The sequence below is a fragment of the Rhinatrema bivittatum genome, chromosome 18, assembly GCF_901001135.1.
Source record: "Rhinatrema bivittatum chromosome 18, aRhiBiv1.1, whole genome shotgun sequence".
NCBI classification, from domain to species: domain Eukaryota; kingdom Metazoa; phylum Chordata; class Amphibia; order Gymnophiona; family Rhinatrematidae; genus Rhinatrema; species Rhinatrema bivittatum.
The window spans coordinates 13,693,153-13,711,868 of record NC_042632.1 but is presented as its reverse complement, the minus strand read 5'-3'; the positions used below and the strand labels follow the sequence as shown (position 1 = coordinate 13,711,868).

Genomic DNA, 18,716 nt, shown 5'->3' with positions numbered 1-18,716 from the left:
CATTAAGCAATCAAATAATAGTCAGAAACATGTAATGGTCCATAGTGTTCAAGTATTATCATGACTGGTCTGATGACTATCTTAGCCATGTTCATCAATGAAAGGGTTCAATTTTCCAAAAGGGGCTATTTTTGGGAATGCTGTCTATCTTTGTGTTGCACTTGATTTCTTTGGCATGAACTTATTGCTGTATACAAAGCAGAACAACATTCTCTTTAATGTGAGAGTTCATTCACCATGTAAAGTTTTGTGAAGAAATGGCTGGGCAGATTTCTGTGTTTGATCCCAAATTCACGAGCTCGAAAGTTTCCCTCAGCTGGGAATTCAACACCACTCTCCATGAGGAGCTTGGGTCCAGCCAAACAGTCTGCATCAGGTAAGCTGCTGAAAGATTTTTTGGCTTGGTTTGCTGGGTTTTGAATAGTAGGCACATAATGCCACTGTTCTGGTCTCATTGATTTCTTGATGCGCTCAACTCTGTTGCTTACATACACGTGGAACTTTTCTAGTTTGGTTGTATATGTAGCCTAGCACTACCTTGCTGTCTGTAAAGAACTTGACCATGACTGGCTGAATGTCTGTTTCACTTAATATTAGGTCTGCTATCTCAACTGCCAGTACTGCTTCACATAATTCAAGCAGTATTATGGTGTGATTAGGCTGAGGAGTTAATTTAGCCTTGTCCAGGGTAAATCTTATGTGGGACCTGTGTTCTGCATCTGTCGTCTTCACATAGGCCACAGCGGTTATGGTACTGAGGAAAACTCCTAGGAATCAGCAAAGTCCAAGCTGAATGCTTAACTGAGGTTTCACTAGCTCTTCACCCATAAGCCCAAGCCTAGGGGGCTTAAGAGAGGGGTACTATAATGCCCCTCATCTCTAGTCTGATGCGCCTCCGGCATTGTGTCAATCTGGGAACATGGCTGAATTTCATGCAGCTCCTGAGCCCTTGTTTTTTTTGTTTTATCCTTTATTTTCCAACAGTTACAACAAAACAAAAATAGATTCAGGGATAAAGATGGGATACAATCATAGACCCCTCCTCTTATCCCTCCCCCCCCCTAATCACAGAGCTAGTAAGACCTATATTGGGGCAATGGAAACATAGCTGTCCTTTAATATTCTACCTCATACCTTAACAGGTCCAAAAACCTCAAGGTTTTCGGGAATGTGCCAGGAATCCGGAACTAGGTGCAAGATCTTCCATTATCGTAGAGCCAAGAGGTTATTTCTTGCTTTGGAATTTGGAAATGTTAAATAGGCATGCCAAATATCCATGAAAGAAGTATATTTCCGTGACAACCGGCGGGCTGACAAGTATTCAAAAACTACCAGTTTATGTAGACGTATTCTCCAATATGTCAAAGATGGAGCCTTCATAGCAAGCCAGTGATCCAAAATCACCTTTTTGGCCAGTTAAAATGCTTTTCGTAGAAATATCCACTATGATTCAGTAACAGAATTTTCTTTTTTTATATTTATACTTTATTAAATTTCAATTCACATACAAGTGAAATCATATTATCCAAACAAACAGTGTAAGGCAATTAAAGTGTGCTACCATATCAACAATCATAAAAAATTACACATTATAAACCAATTATAGCACCTTTATCAGTAACAGAATTTTCAACCATCTCCAAATGTTCAAATAAACACAGCAAAGGAGATACCGGTCCCACCAAATGGAGCAAAATGCTTAAAAAAAAACCTAGAATCTTTTTCCAAAATGCACTTATAACTTTGTAGTCCCAGAAATAGTGAAAAAAGATTCCTGGAGCATCGCCACATTTTGTGCAAAGATCAGAACAGACTAATTTGGCTTTAAATGCCCAAAACAGTAGATATACACACAGTGAAAAATTTTGAAATGCACTTCTTGTAGTAACACATTCTCAGAAACTTCATTAAGATGTACAAAGCAATCTTTAAGCAACTGGATGGAAACCGGAGTTAACAGCTTCTGATTCCAGCGAGTGACCAATACTGGTATATCATGAAAAACCCACACTCTTTTAAGAGCTGCAATAAACCCACACTCTTTTAAGAGCTGCAATAAGAAAAGCACAAGACATCTTCCTCCCCCGTGGAACTGAGAAAAACCTTGCCAATTTAGTTTCATCAATGAATGGAGAGCATTTAAGAAGGTCGGCGACAATAAAAAGCCATGGGGGGGGGGGATCCAAGATGGCCGCCGAATGAGTAGCTGTGCCTTGAGCGTCCTCGGTTAACTTCTTCTAAAAAATTATTTTCCTGCGAAAATTTACCTCAAATTTGGGAAGGAAGCATAAGCCGAGAACTCCTTACCCCGCAGAAGCCTCGGCGAGCACCCCGACCGGTCCGATGGACGCCCATGTCACGCGCAGCGGGAGACCAGCCGCTGCAGAGAGGGGGAGGAGAAGTTGAGCTCCCCTTACTGCGCCTGGCTCTATATCACTGTTGAGTCCCACGGAGAGGACTCCACCGCTCAATCCAGCTGCCGGGAGAGATGTACTGACTACGAGGGAGGAAATCCGCGACCAAAGAGTGCAGGATTTCTTACCAGCGTGGCCCAGAGCAGTACAGACGGCAGCCTCTAGCCCTTTGGAAGATCAGGGGCATGGCGGTGAGGAAAGGGGAACCTCAGGAGGAGAAACTTCAGCAGTTGCTGGTTCCTTTCCCACGATAGAAATTTCACCAATGGTAAGACCGCAAGTCTTTTCCTTTGAAACATTGTGGGAAGCCATAAATGAGATGAGAACTAATATACTACAGCAGTTAACACCTGTAACAGAACAAGTAAGAAGGCATGAAAAGAAAATGGAAATGTTTGAAAATTCAAATTTGGAATTGGAACAGACTGCTACTATTTGAACTGAGATAAAAGGGTTGCAACAATCACAATCAATGTTGATGAAGGACAATAAGAGTACTTTTCAAAGAATAGAAAATCTTGAGAACTTTGCAAAAAATCAAAATTTAAGATATATAAATTTTCCACAACTACCTATGAGATCTCCAAGAGAGGTTTTCAATAAGTATATGTTTGAAATACTAAAAATTTCTGAAGATATGATTCCAACGATTATGAAGATATTTTATGTATCAAAGTTCAGAACAGAAGCAGTAAATCAAGAAGATGATGTAGAGACCCGGAGACCTGCAATTGATCAGCCTCTTAATTTAACAACGATTTTGGAAACATCTGATACAGAATTGGCTACCCCCGCAACTTTGATCGTGATATTTGCATTAGAGACTGATAGGGAAAGGTTGTTAAAATTAAGTATAAAAAATAGAAATGAAAGATTTCTTGGAAATCTAGTGAGAGCTTTCCCTGATGTCTCTCGAGAGACACAGAGGAGGAGGAAGGCCTTTCTCCTCTTGAGACCACAGGTCTTATTAATTGGGGCGAGATATTTCCTCAAATTCCCATGTAAATGCGTGGTTAAATATTTGCAAAATACTTATGGTTTTTTTTTTTATCCACTCCAGTTAACTCAGTTCTTGGTGGGAAAGACCCCCTTAACAGCTGAAGTACCCTCCCTGGAGGCTTCTAGACTCTCATGAGTAAAAATGTCTCTGTAATAATCTGGTTATACCTTGGAATAGTTTATTGTACTATTTTCCTTTAAGTTTGGAACAGATCCCCCCCCTTTTTTTTTTTTGTGGATTTCATGTGAAGAGATTCTATAATTAACTTTTCTTTGGTTTAATGTTGTGAAGATATTGTGTATAATTTCAATATCTGTATAATGATTGAAGGTATACTCTTTTTTTTCCTATCAAGAGTTGTTCTTGAAAGTATTGTAAATTGCATAAATAAAAAAAAAAAAAAGCCATACTTGCAAATAATCATAGAATTCTTTTGAGATAATGTAAATTCCGATTGGAGATCACTAAAACTGCGAACCAAACCTCCATCTTCTTGGACAAACTGATGCAAGAAAGTCAGCCCCTTGCGAGCCCATGTTAGAAAAACGGTATTACTGATACCCGGGGAAAACCTTGGATGACCTACAATGGACAACATAGGGGAAATAACTCATGGGATCTTTAATTTGGTACACAGAATCTTCAGGCCTGTCTACACGACCTAACCTATTGGGTTAAGTTGGATATAATCAGGAAGGAGATGGTTAGGGACATGTAACAAATTCCCCATTTGAAGAGGACTACACCAAGCTTGTAAAAAAGAAAGGGGGGGGGGAAGAGCACCAAACCCCATACCCAATCATGAACATGTTGCAAGAGGTAGGCTATGTTATGCATCTGTAAATTGGGGCAGTTCATCCCACCTGCCTCCCAAAAAAAAACAAATTTAGACAGAGCTAGCTGTGCTCATTTGTTGCTCCAAAGAAAGCTATGAAGTGCTCAGTCAAAATCCAAGAGATGCTTCCGCTTGATCCATACCAGCAGCATTTGTAAAACATATAACCACCTCGGCAGTTCATCATTTTAAATAGGTGAGTCTGCCTACTGAGTGACAAGGGTAATGACCGCCATGCCTGTAACTTCCCCTTGGTCTTTCATAACAGTGGGAGTATATTACTATCATAAATATTCTTGATGTCGATGGGTATGTTGATCCCCAAATACTTCATCTCTGTTTCAACCTAACGTAAAGGGAAAGGTCCTAGCCATTGACCTTTTAAAGTCCTGAGTACATCCAAAGCCTCTGACTTATCTCAATTTATTTTAAGTCCAGAGAACTTACCAAATTGAGTCTGAAAGGCCATGACATGTTGTACTGGTCTTTTTAACAGCCCCAGTTTCATTCTTACATCATCCGCAAAGGCGGCTATCATAAACGATCCCCCCCCCTTCGAACCCATGAATATCTGAGGAGTCTATCTTCCGCAATTACAAGAGAGGAGATAAGGGACAGCCCTGTCTTGTGCCTCTCTGTAGCTCAAAATCACTAGACATACCCCCATTAGCTAATATAACAGAACATGGTTCATGATATAATAGAGATGTCATGAATAAAATCTCCTTCAAGACCATAACTGTGCATTACTGAAAATAAATAGCGCCAGGCCATCCGGTCATATGCTTTTTCAGCATCAAAACCCACAACCAAAGCTGGTATCTGGGAAAACTTACATTGCGTCAAGGCAGTCCACAACCGCACTATATATTTACTCGCTGCCCTCCCTAGTTGGTATAAAGCCCACTTTGTTCTGAGAAATCAAGGCTGGCAAAACTACCTTCAGCCTATTGGCCAGAATTGTAGTAAAAAATTTTAAATCTAAATTTAAGCGTGATATAGGCCTATGTGAGGCTGGCATAGTAGGACCCTTACCTCCCTTAGGGAGTATGGCTATATATGTTTTCTTAGTATCTCGGGGAAAGCCACCTCGCTGCGAGGCTGTGGAAAAAACATTCTTTAAGAGTAGAGCTAATGTCCCCACTAAGCATTTTATAATAATTAGCATTAAAGCCATCTGGGCCTGGGGTCTTGTGCAATGGGCTAGATTTAATGCCATCTATAATTTCAGAGATGGTAAAGGGTCTATTTAACCATGACAATTGGAGGGCCATCACCTTTGGCAATTCCATACCCTGAAAGAAAGACTCCTCTCCTCCCCAGCATCGACCTTCAGGTCCTCAGTAGATCCCTGGAAATGGGAGTGGTGCTGCAAGATTGGAGAAGAGCGGTTGTGGTCCCGCTTCATAAGAGTGGTAGTAGAGAGGAGGCTGGAAACTATAGGCCAGTTAGCCTCACCTCCTTGGTAGGCAAATTAATTGAGATGCTGCGAAAGAAAGTGGTATTGAAGTGCAGACATAAGGGAAAAATCACAGGAACGCTTCTGTGGCCAAGTCCAAAAGCAAAGCATGTCAAGCATAAGGCTTGGGGATAACTGCACAGAGCAGTGGTTGCTACTCTTAAGAGAAACATGGGGGTAACCTGCATGGCACAGCAGATACTACCTTAAAAAGCTTGCTGGGCAGACTGGGTGGACCATTTGGTCTTTTTCTGCCATCATTTCTAGGTTACTGTGTTAATGTTTGGGTACTTGACAGATACTTGTAACCTGGATTGGTCACTGTTGGAAACAGGGTGCTGGGCTTGATGGACCCTCGTGTTTGACTCAGTATGGCAATGTCTTATGTTAAAGTAACTTAATAATAAATAATTTGCAGGGAAAACACTATTATTATATAATGCTGCATCTTGGTTTGAATGATTTACATGGCAAAGATTTTAATATGGTGATATTGTGACTTGCCTACATGATTATCATACTCCAATAAATAATTCCATAGACTCTTAACTTTGTGGAAAAAAAGCCAGTTCATACTACCCTAAAGGTGCCCCATTACTGGCAAAAACCACCCTCCATTCACTTTTGTGATCAAAAATAAAATATACAACTTCATCAGTAAGTACTTTTAACTTTAATTCCCGCTAATCTCTTAAATAAAGTGTCACTCTGTTGTCTTACAATTTCAGTAGAGGTAAGCAACATTGTCAGACTTTCTCTGGAAAAGTGCCTAGCAGTGTCTAATAACTTCTATGGGATCAGACAAAGCTAGTCATTGAATGCATAACTGAAAAGATGAATTTTCTGAAGCAAAAGAGCAACAGTTCATCTTTAAGATCCTCAGGAAGCCCATTCCAGAGAATAGGGTTGGCAATACAAAACAGAAGCTTAAGTAACTCAGCAAGCCGAATTTAGGGAATGGTACATCAAGTAAAATTCATAAAGACGAAAGTAACATACAAATGGGCCAGTACATCTTCAGAACAGTGTTGACACTGAGGGGAGAAACCATTGATAGATTTGTAAATTAACATGATAGTCTTAAACTTAATCTTCCAGGCCACTGGTAACCAGTGAAGACTTTTTAATATAGGTGTTGCTTGTAAAAATTTCAAGTAAAGATATCAGATACCTTCCTATAAGTCCGGACTCATTTTTTCCTGTTTTCTCCCTTTCTGTCTTTTATAGAGCAAGGTTTAGATCACATAGCAGAAAATATCCTTTCTTATTTGGATGCCAGATCTCTCTGTGCAGCAGAGTTGGTGTGCAAGGAATGGCAGCGAGTAATCTCCGAAGGTATGCTGTGGAAGAAGCTGATTGAGAGAATGGTACGCACTGACCCCCTATGGAAGGGATTGTCAGAAAGAAGGGGGTGGTAAGTGTCATCACCGCTATGAAATGCAGTGTAATTTTTTGTTAGGCTTATTAGATAAACTGAAAAATTAAATACATTTTTTTCCTCAATAGGGATCAATATCTGTTTAAAAACAGACCAACAGATGGCCCTCCAAATTCCTTTTACAGGTCATTATATCCAAAGATTATTCAGGATATAGAGGTATGTGTTTAATATTATGACTTGCCAGTTTCATTTTTAGCTTACCTCAAATTATTGCTGTTTATGGATGATGTATTGAAAAAAAGTTTTTTGTTTTGTTTTTTGCTCTGGTATATTGCATTTGATCTGTTTATTTATTCTTTTTTGGGGGTTCTTATGGTGTCTATGTTCCTGGATGCTGTTTCTGAGGAGATAGTTGCATAATGCAAAGGTGACCACACAGAGCAATGCAAGTAGGGAGGTGATTCTAAACCTGGCAGTGGTAGCACACAGAAGTGGTAGTTCTGAACCCAGTGATGGCCTTGCTGGGGGAAGAAGCATGTCCAAGTCCATTAGCAGCCATTTTACACAGAAGTGACTCTGTGCCCAGTAGCTGCCATGCAATAGAGAGCTGGATCCAGATAGCCATATGAGGAAAATGATGGTTTCTAGCCTTCTGTTGACTGCAGAGAAAGAAGAGTCAGCTAATCAACTCAGCAATGCCCATATTTGAGCGACAGTGAACTGCCCTGGAGCCTGTCTTGGAACTAGGGTGTACTCTGGCATTACAGGTATCAAAGGCTGTAATTGTGTTGTGGGGGAATGAGATGAGCAGTAGTGCTAGCACCTTATGCTAGTAATCATTGAGCCATTCTGAGCAAGTTTTTGTTTAAATTCTTGAAGATGGTAATGATGAATTGATTGTATCCAAAATTTCCAATTTTAGAGGATCTGCTATGGCCACGTGGCAACTTTCAGTTTTTCATAAGAATATTTTAGTATATAATACTATTAATATATTAAATATTGAAGTTGTAATATTTAAGAATATAAGTGCCATAGTAGGTCAGACCACAGGTCCATTGAGTCCAGAATCCTCTCTGATAGTGGCCAGGTCACCTTGAAAAAGTACCTGGTAGATCTAAGTGGGGAGATCCATTCCATGTTGCTGACTTCAAAAAGTAAGAGATGGGAATCTCCAAGTTGTCCTAGCTAATAACTGCTAATGGACTTGTCCTCTAGAACTTGTCCAAACCTTTTTTTTTTACATCCACCTGTGCTACTTGCCTTAACCACATTCTCTGGCAAAAAATTCCACAGTTTAGTGTTGACAGTAAAATACTTAAATTTTGTTTTTTAATCTGCTACCAGTTTCATGGTATGTCCCCACATCCTCTTTCTATTTGAAAGAGTAAATAACTATAGAAATATGGGAGAGAGACCATATGGCCTATTTAGTATGCTCATCCACACCAACTGCTGAGCTCTAAAATCCCTACCACTTCTTCAGAGATCCCCTTTACCTTTATAGCCATTTATAATACTGCTCTCTGCCATGGCTCAGAGCGGTTTACATGTTGTGCTTGTCCCATGCTTTCTTAAATTCAAATATTGCCCTTGTCTCCACCACCTCCGCTGATCCATGCATCACAACCCTCTCTGTAAATAAAAATATTTCCTTAGATTACTCCTGAGTCTACCCCCTTTAGCCCATGACCCCTTGTTACAGAGCCTCATTTTTGTTGAGGCCTGCCTCCTTTGCATTGATTAAATGTCAGATCTCCTTTATCCCACCTTCCCTCTAAAGTATACATGTTTAGATCTTTGTCTGTTCCTGTACACTTTACAGTGAACACCATTAACCATTTTAGTAGCCACCCTCTGGTTTGACTCCAACCAGTTTATTTCCCTTTGAAGATGTGGTCTCCAGAATTGCACACATTATTCCAAATGAAGTCTCACCATGGACTTAGACAGAAGCAGTATCATCTCCATTTTATTCTGCTGTCCATTCCTCTTCCTATGCTCCCAAGCTTCTTTCTGGCTTTTGCCATTGTCTTATCCACTCATTTGACTACCTTGAGATTGTATGATGCGATTCCTCCCCACATTTTTCTCTTGTTTTGTGCTTATAAAACTATTTTCCTCATTTTATCAAAGTTTCCATTTTGAAAGTTTAAAGCTAGAATTGTAGATTTACTTAATCCCCTTCTTCCAGTCATTAGGTCAGATTTGATTGCACTGTGATCACTGTTGCAGAGAGACTCCACTACCATTGCCTCTCGCAGCAAATCCTATGTTCTACTAAGAATTAGGTCTCATTGATTTCCGAACCAGCTGCTCCATGAAGTATGCATTTATCAAGTATGGAAACTTTATTTTCCTAGCATGTCCTGATGTGACATTTATTTATCATTTACTTATTTGTTCCATTTTTATATTCTGTCAAATCCATATCCAAGGCGGTTTACATCTTTTACATTCATAAATTCCATATACATAAAATATTAAAACAAAATTGTACATAACATAAGCATCAATATAAAACTTAAAATACAAAAATATTGCACTTTAAAATCTTCACTAGACTTCCACATACCCTTTTATATACTTGTTTCCGAAACTTTAAATAATCTGGTTCCTGATGCACTTCCACAGGCATTGAGTTCCATAAGACAGGAACCGCCAAGGAAAAAGATCTGTTCACTGTTGATTTTAATCGATAGGATGTGATCGGAGGAAGAGCCATCAAATTTTGCCCAACAGAACGTAGGATACAGTCTGGATTGTACCACTGCAGCCTATCTGATGGGCAGTAATTTTCCAAATACACTGTTTATATGCCATGGACAGAGCTTTAAAACAAATACGTTCCTCTACCAGCAACCAATGTAATTTCATCTGATATGATGTCAGTATTGAGCTCCATGGTAAACCAGATATCACCAATATAGCAGCGTTTTGTACTAATTGTAATCAGTATTGGAGTAATTGAAATCTCCCTTTATTACCGTGCTGCCAAATTTGTTAGTATCTCTAATTTGTTTTTTAGCATTTCATCATCCATCTGTTAATTTTGGCCAGGTGGACAGTAGTATACCCCGATTGGAGGGAATTCTAGAGTGGTTATGGCACCTGCTGCCGCCTTTTTAGCAGACACAGGCTATGATTTGGTCCAGACCTCGGCCAGAGGAGTGGCTTCCGTGATGCAATCAGAGTTGACACCTGGTTGCTGAAATTAGTCAGCTGACACAGCTTCCAAAGCCAGTCTTACCAACATGCCCCTTTAAAGGGAGGAGGAGAATAGCCTAGTGGTTAGAGCAGTGGGCTACGAACCAGGAGAGCAGGGTTCGAGTCCCACTGTGACTTGGGCAAGTCACTTTACCCTCCATTGCCCTCTGGGGATAGGGAAATACCTACAGTACCTGAATGTAAACCGAAGTAATCTCAGATTGAATGTTGCTATATAAAAAATAAATAATAAATAAAATAAAGGCTTGCTCACCCAGATAACGTTAACTTTAACCAGAATAGAATAAGGCTGGTTAAGTAAAGAAACAAAATCCCCTTTGGGCCGCATACCCAATTCTCTCCTCCTTTAGCCCCAAAATACTTAATAACAAGATAGGACATGGCATCCAATCCCATTCTCCCAAAATAAAAATGAAAAAAAAAGTTGTGACCTGAGGCACTCCCACCTTTACTTCCTCTTCCCCGTATTAAAATTAAACTTAAAGACTTAAATTTCTAGTGCTGGGTCTCTTCCTACCTGCATGCCATCTTTCTCATCTGAATGTAGCTAAATTTACTGAATGTACATGGATGATGCCGACTGGGTGTATTCAGTGGGATACTTAACATAAAAACACAAGACTTGCCATACTGGGTCAAATCAGAGGTACATCACAGCACAATATCCTGCTTCCAACAGTGGCTAATCCAGGTCACAAGTACCTGGCAGGATCCCAAGGGTAATGGTTAATGAACTTTTCCTCCAGGAATTTGGCCAAACCATTTTTTAAACATAGTTACACTAATAGCTTTCACCACATCTTCTGGCAATGAATTCCAGAGCTTAATTTTGCATCGAGTAAAAAAAAAAATACATTTGTTCTTATTAGTTTTAAATAGTATATTACCTACTTACATTATTGTGTTGCCTAGTCTTTGTATTTTTCAAAAGAGTAAACAACTGATTAATGTTAACTCATTCTATTCCACTCATCATTTTATAGACCTCTATCATATCTCCCCTCAGCCATTTCTTCTGCAAGCTGAAGAGTCCTAACTTTTTAGCCTTTCCTCATAGTGGAATCGTTCCATCCTCTATTTTGGTCACCCTTATCTGTACCTTTTCTGATTCTGCTATATCTTTTGTGAGATGTGATGACCAGAACTGCACACACTATTCGAGATGAGGTTGCACCATGGAGTGATGTAGAGGCACTATGTGATTCTCTCTTTTATTCTCCATTTCTTTCCTAATAATTCCTAGCATTCTTTTCTTGGCTGCTGCTCATCAAGCAGAAGATGTCAATGTATTTTCAACAATGACACCTAGATCCTTTTCCTGAGTGGTGACTCCTAATGTGGAGCCTTGCGTTGTGTAGTTATAATTTGGGTTACTCTTCCCTAAATGCCTCATTTTGCACTTATCCACATTAAATTTAATTTGCCATTTGCATGCCTAGTAACCCAGTTTTGCAATGTCCTCTTGCAGTTTCTCTCAATTCTCCTGGATGTCTTCACTGGGAGACTTGTACTGCTGAATCTACATGGATGATGCTATCTGGGTGAAGTTCCATTTAGCTGAGTGTATTCAGTGGGAGTCTTGTGTTACTGAATATTTGGCTATAAGTTTTCCAGCTAAATTTACCCAGATTATTTTGCCTCTTGCCTTCCAACTGAATATAGGCCTGACTGTGTTTACCCGAGTTCCATGCCTAGGTTTGGTGGTTCTAAAAATAAATAAATAAATAAAACAATTATGCTCCTTTTGTTAAAAAAAAGAAACAAACCTGCCTGGCTTTTGTTTTTGGCTCTATTTGTTTGCTTCTGTTTATGGCTCTTGAACTAATCTAATTAGCACAAAATATATTCTGGTGAGAAGGTCTGGTGCCTGAAATGGCGTACAAGTAGTGGTGGTAGAGGTCAGCACTTTCACAGATTCTGGGCATTTTTGGGGTTGTTGTAGGAGGTCGGTGATAGGAATTGAATTGAAAGTTCAGGTAAAAGATAGAGGGTAGGGAGCTGGTGTTGTGTTGAGTATGGATATTTATATGCTCATCTCTCCAGATGGAAGAATTGTAATTGGGTAGATAGGAAGGTAAGCAGTTTTGAAGAAAATGAAACCGTCTTCACACCCCTTCGACCGAATCCCTACCAAGCTTCTCTTACTAATCCCCGATATAATTTCCAACTCACTGGCTGACATCATTAACTGTTCTTTGTCCCAGGGAATCTATCCTGACGATCTTAAACTGGCCTCCATCAAACCGCTCCTAAAGGAACCTAATCTGGATCCCAATAGCTTCTGCCCGATCTCCAACCTTCCTTTTTTAGCTAAGGTCATGGAAAAATTAGTAAATACACAACTATCTGATTACATTGAAGACCACAAGATTCTGTTCCCTACTCAATATGGATTCCGAAAAGCTTTAAGCACAGAATCCCTGCTCATATCCCTGACAGACCACATCATCATGGGCCTCGATAAAGGCCACTCGTTCCTACTCATTCTCCTGGACCTCTCGGCAGCTTTTGACACGGTTAACCACACCATCCTCCTAAACCAGTTGTCAAACATCGGTATAACAGGAACTGCTCTGGCCTGGTTCAAAACTTTTCTTGACAACAGAGGCTATAAGGTTAAAATTCATAATAAAGAATCACAACGTCAACACTCCTCCCTAGGAGTGCCCCAAGGCTCTTCCTTATCCCCCACGCTCTTTAACATCTATCTTCTTCCACTATGCAAGCTATTAACCAAACTCAACCTTAAACACGTCTTATACGCCGACGATGTCCAGATCGTTATCCCCCTGAAAGAATCCATCGCTAAAATACTTGAACTCTGGGAAATCTACCTTCAAGAAATCAACGGCTTGCTCACCAGCTTAAACTTAATACTAAATTTCTCTAAGACCGAACTCCTTCTCATCTCCCTGGAAAATAGTAATATCACTAGGAATCCACCAGCAAACCTGCACATCACACAAACAAGAGACCTAGGAGTTATTATCGATAATAGTCTAAATCTAAAATCATTTGTCAACCAAACAACCAAGGACTGTTTTCATAAACTACATGTCCTGAAAAGAATAAAACCACTCTCACTTTCAAGATTACAGAACGGTTCTGCAAGCCATAATCTTCTCTAAGATAGACTACTGTAACTCTATCTTATTAGGTCTCCCCTCATCTCACATCAAACCTCTTCAGATGGTCCAAAATGTGGCAGCCAGAATACTGACAAACACGAGGAGAAGAGACCACATTTCTCCCATTCTCAAAGACCTCCAATGGCTGCCAATTCACTACAGAATCATTTACAAGTCTATTACCATTATCTATAAAGCCATCCATCACCAGGCTCCACTCAACTTACAAATCCCATTCAGAAAACATACCTCCTCCAGACCCATGAGAGAAGCATACAGAGAATCACCTCATGTTCCCCACACCAAAACCTCTCAACATACAACATGTGGAGACCGGGCTTTCTCTACTGCAGGACCAGCGCTATAGAATTCCATCCCACCGGATCTTCATCAAGAACCGTCCCTTCCAACATTCAGAAAAAGACTTAAGACTTGGTTATTCAAACAAGCCTTCCCAGCACTCAACTGACTCTTCTATGCAACGACAACCATAGTCAGATATTCTTAGAACACTGTAAATAATTGCTCTCTCTGTTATTTTCCTTTAGACTATCTTTCCTCTCCCAAGTTGAAACTTCCTTGTTTTATTGTAACTTCAGATTCTCTGTTCACTTGTTATAGTTTTCCAGTGTTTTCTCTTTGTACACCCCCTGTTTAATGTAAACCAGCATGATGGGATTTTTATCTCGAATGCCGGTATAGAAAAACACTAAATAAATAAATAAATTTACTTTGTCACCATGATTTGGAGTCTCGTCTGAAAATGAGTGCTAGGGTGACAGTGTTTTGTTTTTACTTGTGAGGTTCTGTTTGATGGGACATACTCAGAAATTACAGTTACATAATTTCAGTTTTGGCTCCATTGTTGAGTTAGGTATTGCAGTTTGCACTTGTAGACAAATCTGCTTCTACAGCATATTTTCCATATAGGGAATGTGAACACATCCAGAATTGAGAGAAACCCATTGTTACAACATGGCCTGGGGATTAGCAACACTGTGTTTTCATTGCTTGGAAGAGGCTGCAAATAAGTTCTTTGTAAACTGCATCTTGAAAAAATGACGTAAGCATCATAGAACTGGAAGCATGATTTTGCCCTAATGTGCTTCTTTTAGAAGTTCTTCAAATTTGCCCGCCCATGCAGCTGTATTTAGTCCTGTAAAATTTTCTTTCTTTACACATACACATCTGTTTTCACTTTGTTGCCATTTGAAATGCTGCTGTATCCTCTGTGTAATGTGGCTACTTTCCAGCATATTGAAAATTTACGCAGTGTAAGGGAATTTTACAGGTTCTCAAAAAACATGATATATTTTCCCACAGTAGCCACACCACATAATATCTAAATGAAATGACAGCTACTCATAGAATTAAAATGTGCACCTGCATATTACTTACTGCTTTATGATACACTACAGAGGTATAAATATTATAATTCACTTTCTTTAATTCCTAGCCAAAAACTACTTATGGTAACTTTAAGAAAACTGTTTTGAATATTGATCAAAATAGAAAAAGTGTAGTTGTTAAACCTTTGGTCAGCATAATATTGGACTACTGTTAAATCAACTGTATTGTTAAAAGGATTTACAGAATGGCGAGTGCTGCAATATTAAGTAGCTACTAAAGGTCACAAGACGTGCAAGACATGTTAAATGTATATAGTACAGTAGCTACTTGACCATTAAGCAGGTGAATATTAGTGAGAACTTGTGGACTACTGGTTCAGGGTCCATTGTAGAAATCTGTGTATGAAAGTTGGCCAGCTATGAGAAAGTAAAAATCAGTTTTACCGAAACACGTTGTGTTGAATTTTTATCTCTCTACTATGCTAAATGCTGTTAGTGACTTTCATGTGATACTTATTGATTCTTGGTTCATTTGCACTCATTTACAGTCTTTATAGCACTGTGGTTCATTTGCATGTACAATATTTTTTTTAATTTTCTCTATTGAATATTTTCATATTACAATGAAGAGAAATTGATATTACAGCAATCACAATTCAAGAAATTTATGAAGAAAATCTACAGTATGCTGTCCTATATCATATAATAAAAGGGGGGAGATTCCAGGAAATAACACAGGAAAAATAATAGGACAAGGAGTGCTGCAATTCAATGATAGTCTAGCCTAATTTTTTTCCACCAAGCTAAGTAGCTAACTCCTGCTCTACATTTTTATTTGATACAAATTTCTCCAAATGAGTGTTAGATTGGAAAGGAAAAAGGAGGTGGTATTGCCACTGTATAGATCCTTGGTGAGGTCTCACCTCAAATACTGTGTTCAGTTCTGTAGGCTTCATCTAAAACGGAACCTACACACTTCCAAGTACCATCATGTCTACTCAATTAACAATGACCCCACAAGTCAGAAATCTAGGAGTTATACTTGACAAACAAATGAATTACAGATCACTCATAAATAACATCGTAAAGGATGGATTCTTCAAATTACAAGTCTTAAAAAGACTGAGACCTCTCCTACATTTTAAAGACTTCCGATTAGTTCTACAAGCAATCATTCTCACGAAAATAGATTATTGCAACTCACTTCTACTGGGTCTCCCTGCCAATGCCATAAAACCGCTGCAGATGCTGCAGAACGCTGCAGCGAGGATCTTAACCAAGTCCAACAAAAGAGACCACATCTCACCCATTTTAAAAAGCCTACACTGGCTTCCCGTCAAATTCAGAATTCTTTTCAAAGTGCTCTCAGTAACCCACAAGGCAATACACAACCTGGCACCACTCGAGCTCATATTCCCTCTCCAACTACACACCTCTACCAGACCAGTGAGACAAGCCTACAGAAACAACCTTCAAATTCCACCGATGAAGTCAGCATTAAGTAAAAGAGCTTTCTCCACAGCTGGTCCCAAACTCTGGAACACTCTCCCATCAGATCTCAGATCAGTGCAATGCTCTACCACATTTAAAAAAAGACTCAAGACTTGGTTATTCAACCAAGCTTTCCCATAACATCAACCTGCGGAATACCCATGCCAATGATCCCTACGTGGTAACACGCTAGAGAACTATATAGACCTTCTCTAAAATTCACTTGATCTTTGGCAGTCTAATATCAAAACCCAACCTCCAGCCTACATTAGGCACCGTACCTTGTAATTATGTTATTAACCCCCATATATCTTAATCCAAGTTAATTCAACCTGTTCATTGTAAGACATTGACTTGTCATTGTTATTGTTTAGAATGTAAACCAAATTGATCAGTAATTCTGTTATTGGAAAGTCGGTATAGAAAAATGCTAAATAAATAAATAAATAAAAAAAGAATTAAGGAGAGAATGGAAGTGGTCCAGAGAAGGGCAACCAAAATCATGTGTGGTCTCTGCGGAAAGCCATATGAGATGACTGATGGTCCTTAATATGTATACCCTGGAAGAGAGAGGGGAGATATGATACAGACCTTCAGAAAGGAGTTAGTGATACACAAAAATCAAATCTTTTCCAATGGCAAAGAAGTTGTAAAGAATTGATACGAAACTCCAAGGGGGAAGACTCAAGAACAATATTAGGAAATATTTCTTCACGGAAAGCCCTCCCGGAAGAGGTGATGAATGGAATTCAAAAGGGCATGAGACAGAGGATCCCTGCTGGCTAGAGAATGGAAATGAACAAATAGGTAGTTTTGTGTAATAGTAAAGTTTACATTTCTACTTGGAGGTAGCCTGTATGGTGCAGCAGTTAAAACTACTCTTAAAAAAAAAAAAAAAGCTTATTGGGCAGACTAAATGGATCATTTTGGTCTTTATTTGCCATCATTTGCTAAGTTACTGTATTAACTCTTTTCACAGCACTAGCTTTCTCCCTTCCAGCAGACATATCTCAACGTCTCTGCATTAGCAAGCTCTTTTCCTCTGTGAAGACACATCTCAACAATTCTGTAATAGAAAATGCCCTCCCAGGCTAGATTTCACCATGCTAACTCTCATCCGATGGTGATGCTGTTTCTTCCAGCCCTCTCAGGCTGAATCCTGCAGCCCCTTCCTTCCAGGCTTGCAGATCTCAGCTGCTCTTCCTCCCTCAGGTCCGTGCAACTAAAATCAGAGCCAATTTTAGAAATGTTGTGCTAGAGGGAAATTCTGCACAGAAATCACCCAGGAGTAAAAACAAAACCTTGATGAGCTTGAAACTTTGTGGAACATTTCCTAGAAGCTAATGTTCCAAAGTCTGCAAAGAAAATGAAGTTGAAAAGAGGTTGGATATTTCAGAAAGAGAATGGTCTTAGACATACCTCAAAATCAATTATGAAGTACTTTACAGAAAGAAAAGATACTCATTACATGTAAACCGATATTATGTTTCGACGAATACCGGCATAAAAAACTCTAAATAAATAAAAAGATGAAGGTTTTGGTATGGCCTTCACAGTCCCCAAACTTGAATATTATTGAAAATCTGTGGGAGATCTCACGCATGTAGTGTATGCGGGACAACCTAAGTATCTTTCTGAGTGAGAAGAGTTCTACAAAGAAGAGCAGGGAAAAAATTACAAATATAAAAATTGAAAGCTGGCTACAGGAAATGTTTGGAAGCTGTTTTCTGCCAAGGAGGTTTTGCAAAGTACTAACAGAAAGGGGATCAAATTTTACACATACCACATTCACTTTTTTATTTTCAATTTGTTAAAATCAGCAAATGAACTGTAAGTTTGCATTAGAAATTGCAGAAAGATGTCATGTTTAACTTTGTACCATGTAGAGCAGGACTTCCCAAATTGTGGGCCATAATGCTAAGTGGAATATCAAAACCTTCAGCTAAGCTCACAAGTGCTCAAATGGTTGTGCTCCAGCCACTGCGGTTTTTTGATTGTAGGAATGCAGCAATATTGTGACATCCGAAGATGTTTGTTTATGCGGAAACTTTGATTTTTGTTGTGAATCGAGTGAGAAGTGAAAGTGTTCAGGATACATACCAGGTGGAAAATGAGGGAGGTTAGCTGTGAACAAATAAGTGTATTTTAATGCTGTACTGAGTTTGTGTAGATGACCGTGGTGAATTATTAATTCAGGCAGTAACTGCAGTTGGGAGAAGATATAGTCCGTTGGGACACTATAATTAGTGTCTTCAGTTCTCACAATACATATATGGAACGTCAGCTATCCTGTTCCAGTCATCGTGAAAATTTTATTGGCATTGAAATGAACTTTTGTAAGCAGGAATAATAATCAGACAAGAATGAACATTGTATGTGTTAGCGCCATGATCCCCTACATAGCGAGTTGACATCCCCTGATGAAGCCATT

At 39.2% G+C, this 18,716-nt stretch overlaps 1 protein-coding gene across 2 annotated transcripts in view; it reads left to right on the top strand.

The window, feature by feature from the left end:
• The window catches only part of FBXW11 (F-box and WD repeat domain containing 11), a 291,067-nt gene that overhangs the window by 164,329 nt on the left and 108,022 nt on the right, over positions 1-18,716 (top strand). For both annotated transcript variants that reach the window (XM_029583589.1, XM_029583590.1), the window contains 2 exons: positions 6,936-7,122; positions 7,215-7,305. In XM_029583589.1, coding sequence (XP_029439449.1) covers positions 6,936-7,122; positions 7,215-7,305 — 278 coding nt within the window. The remainder of the gene's footprint in view (positions 1-6,935; positions 7,123-7,214; positions 7,306-18,716) is intronic.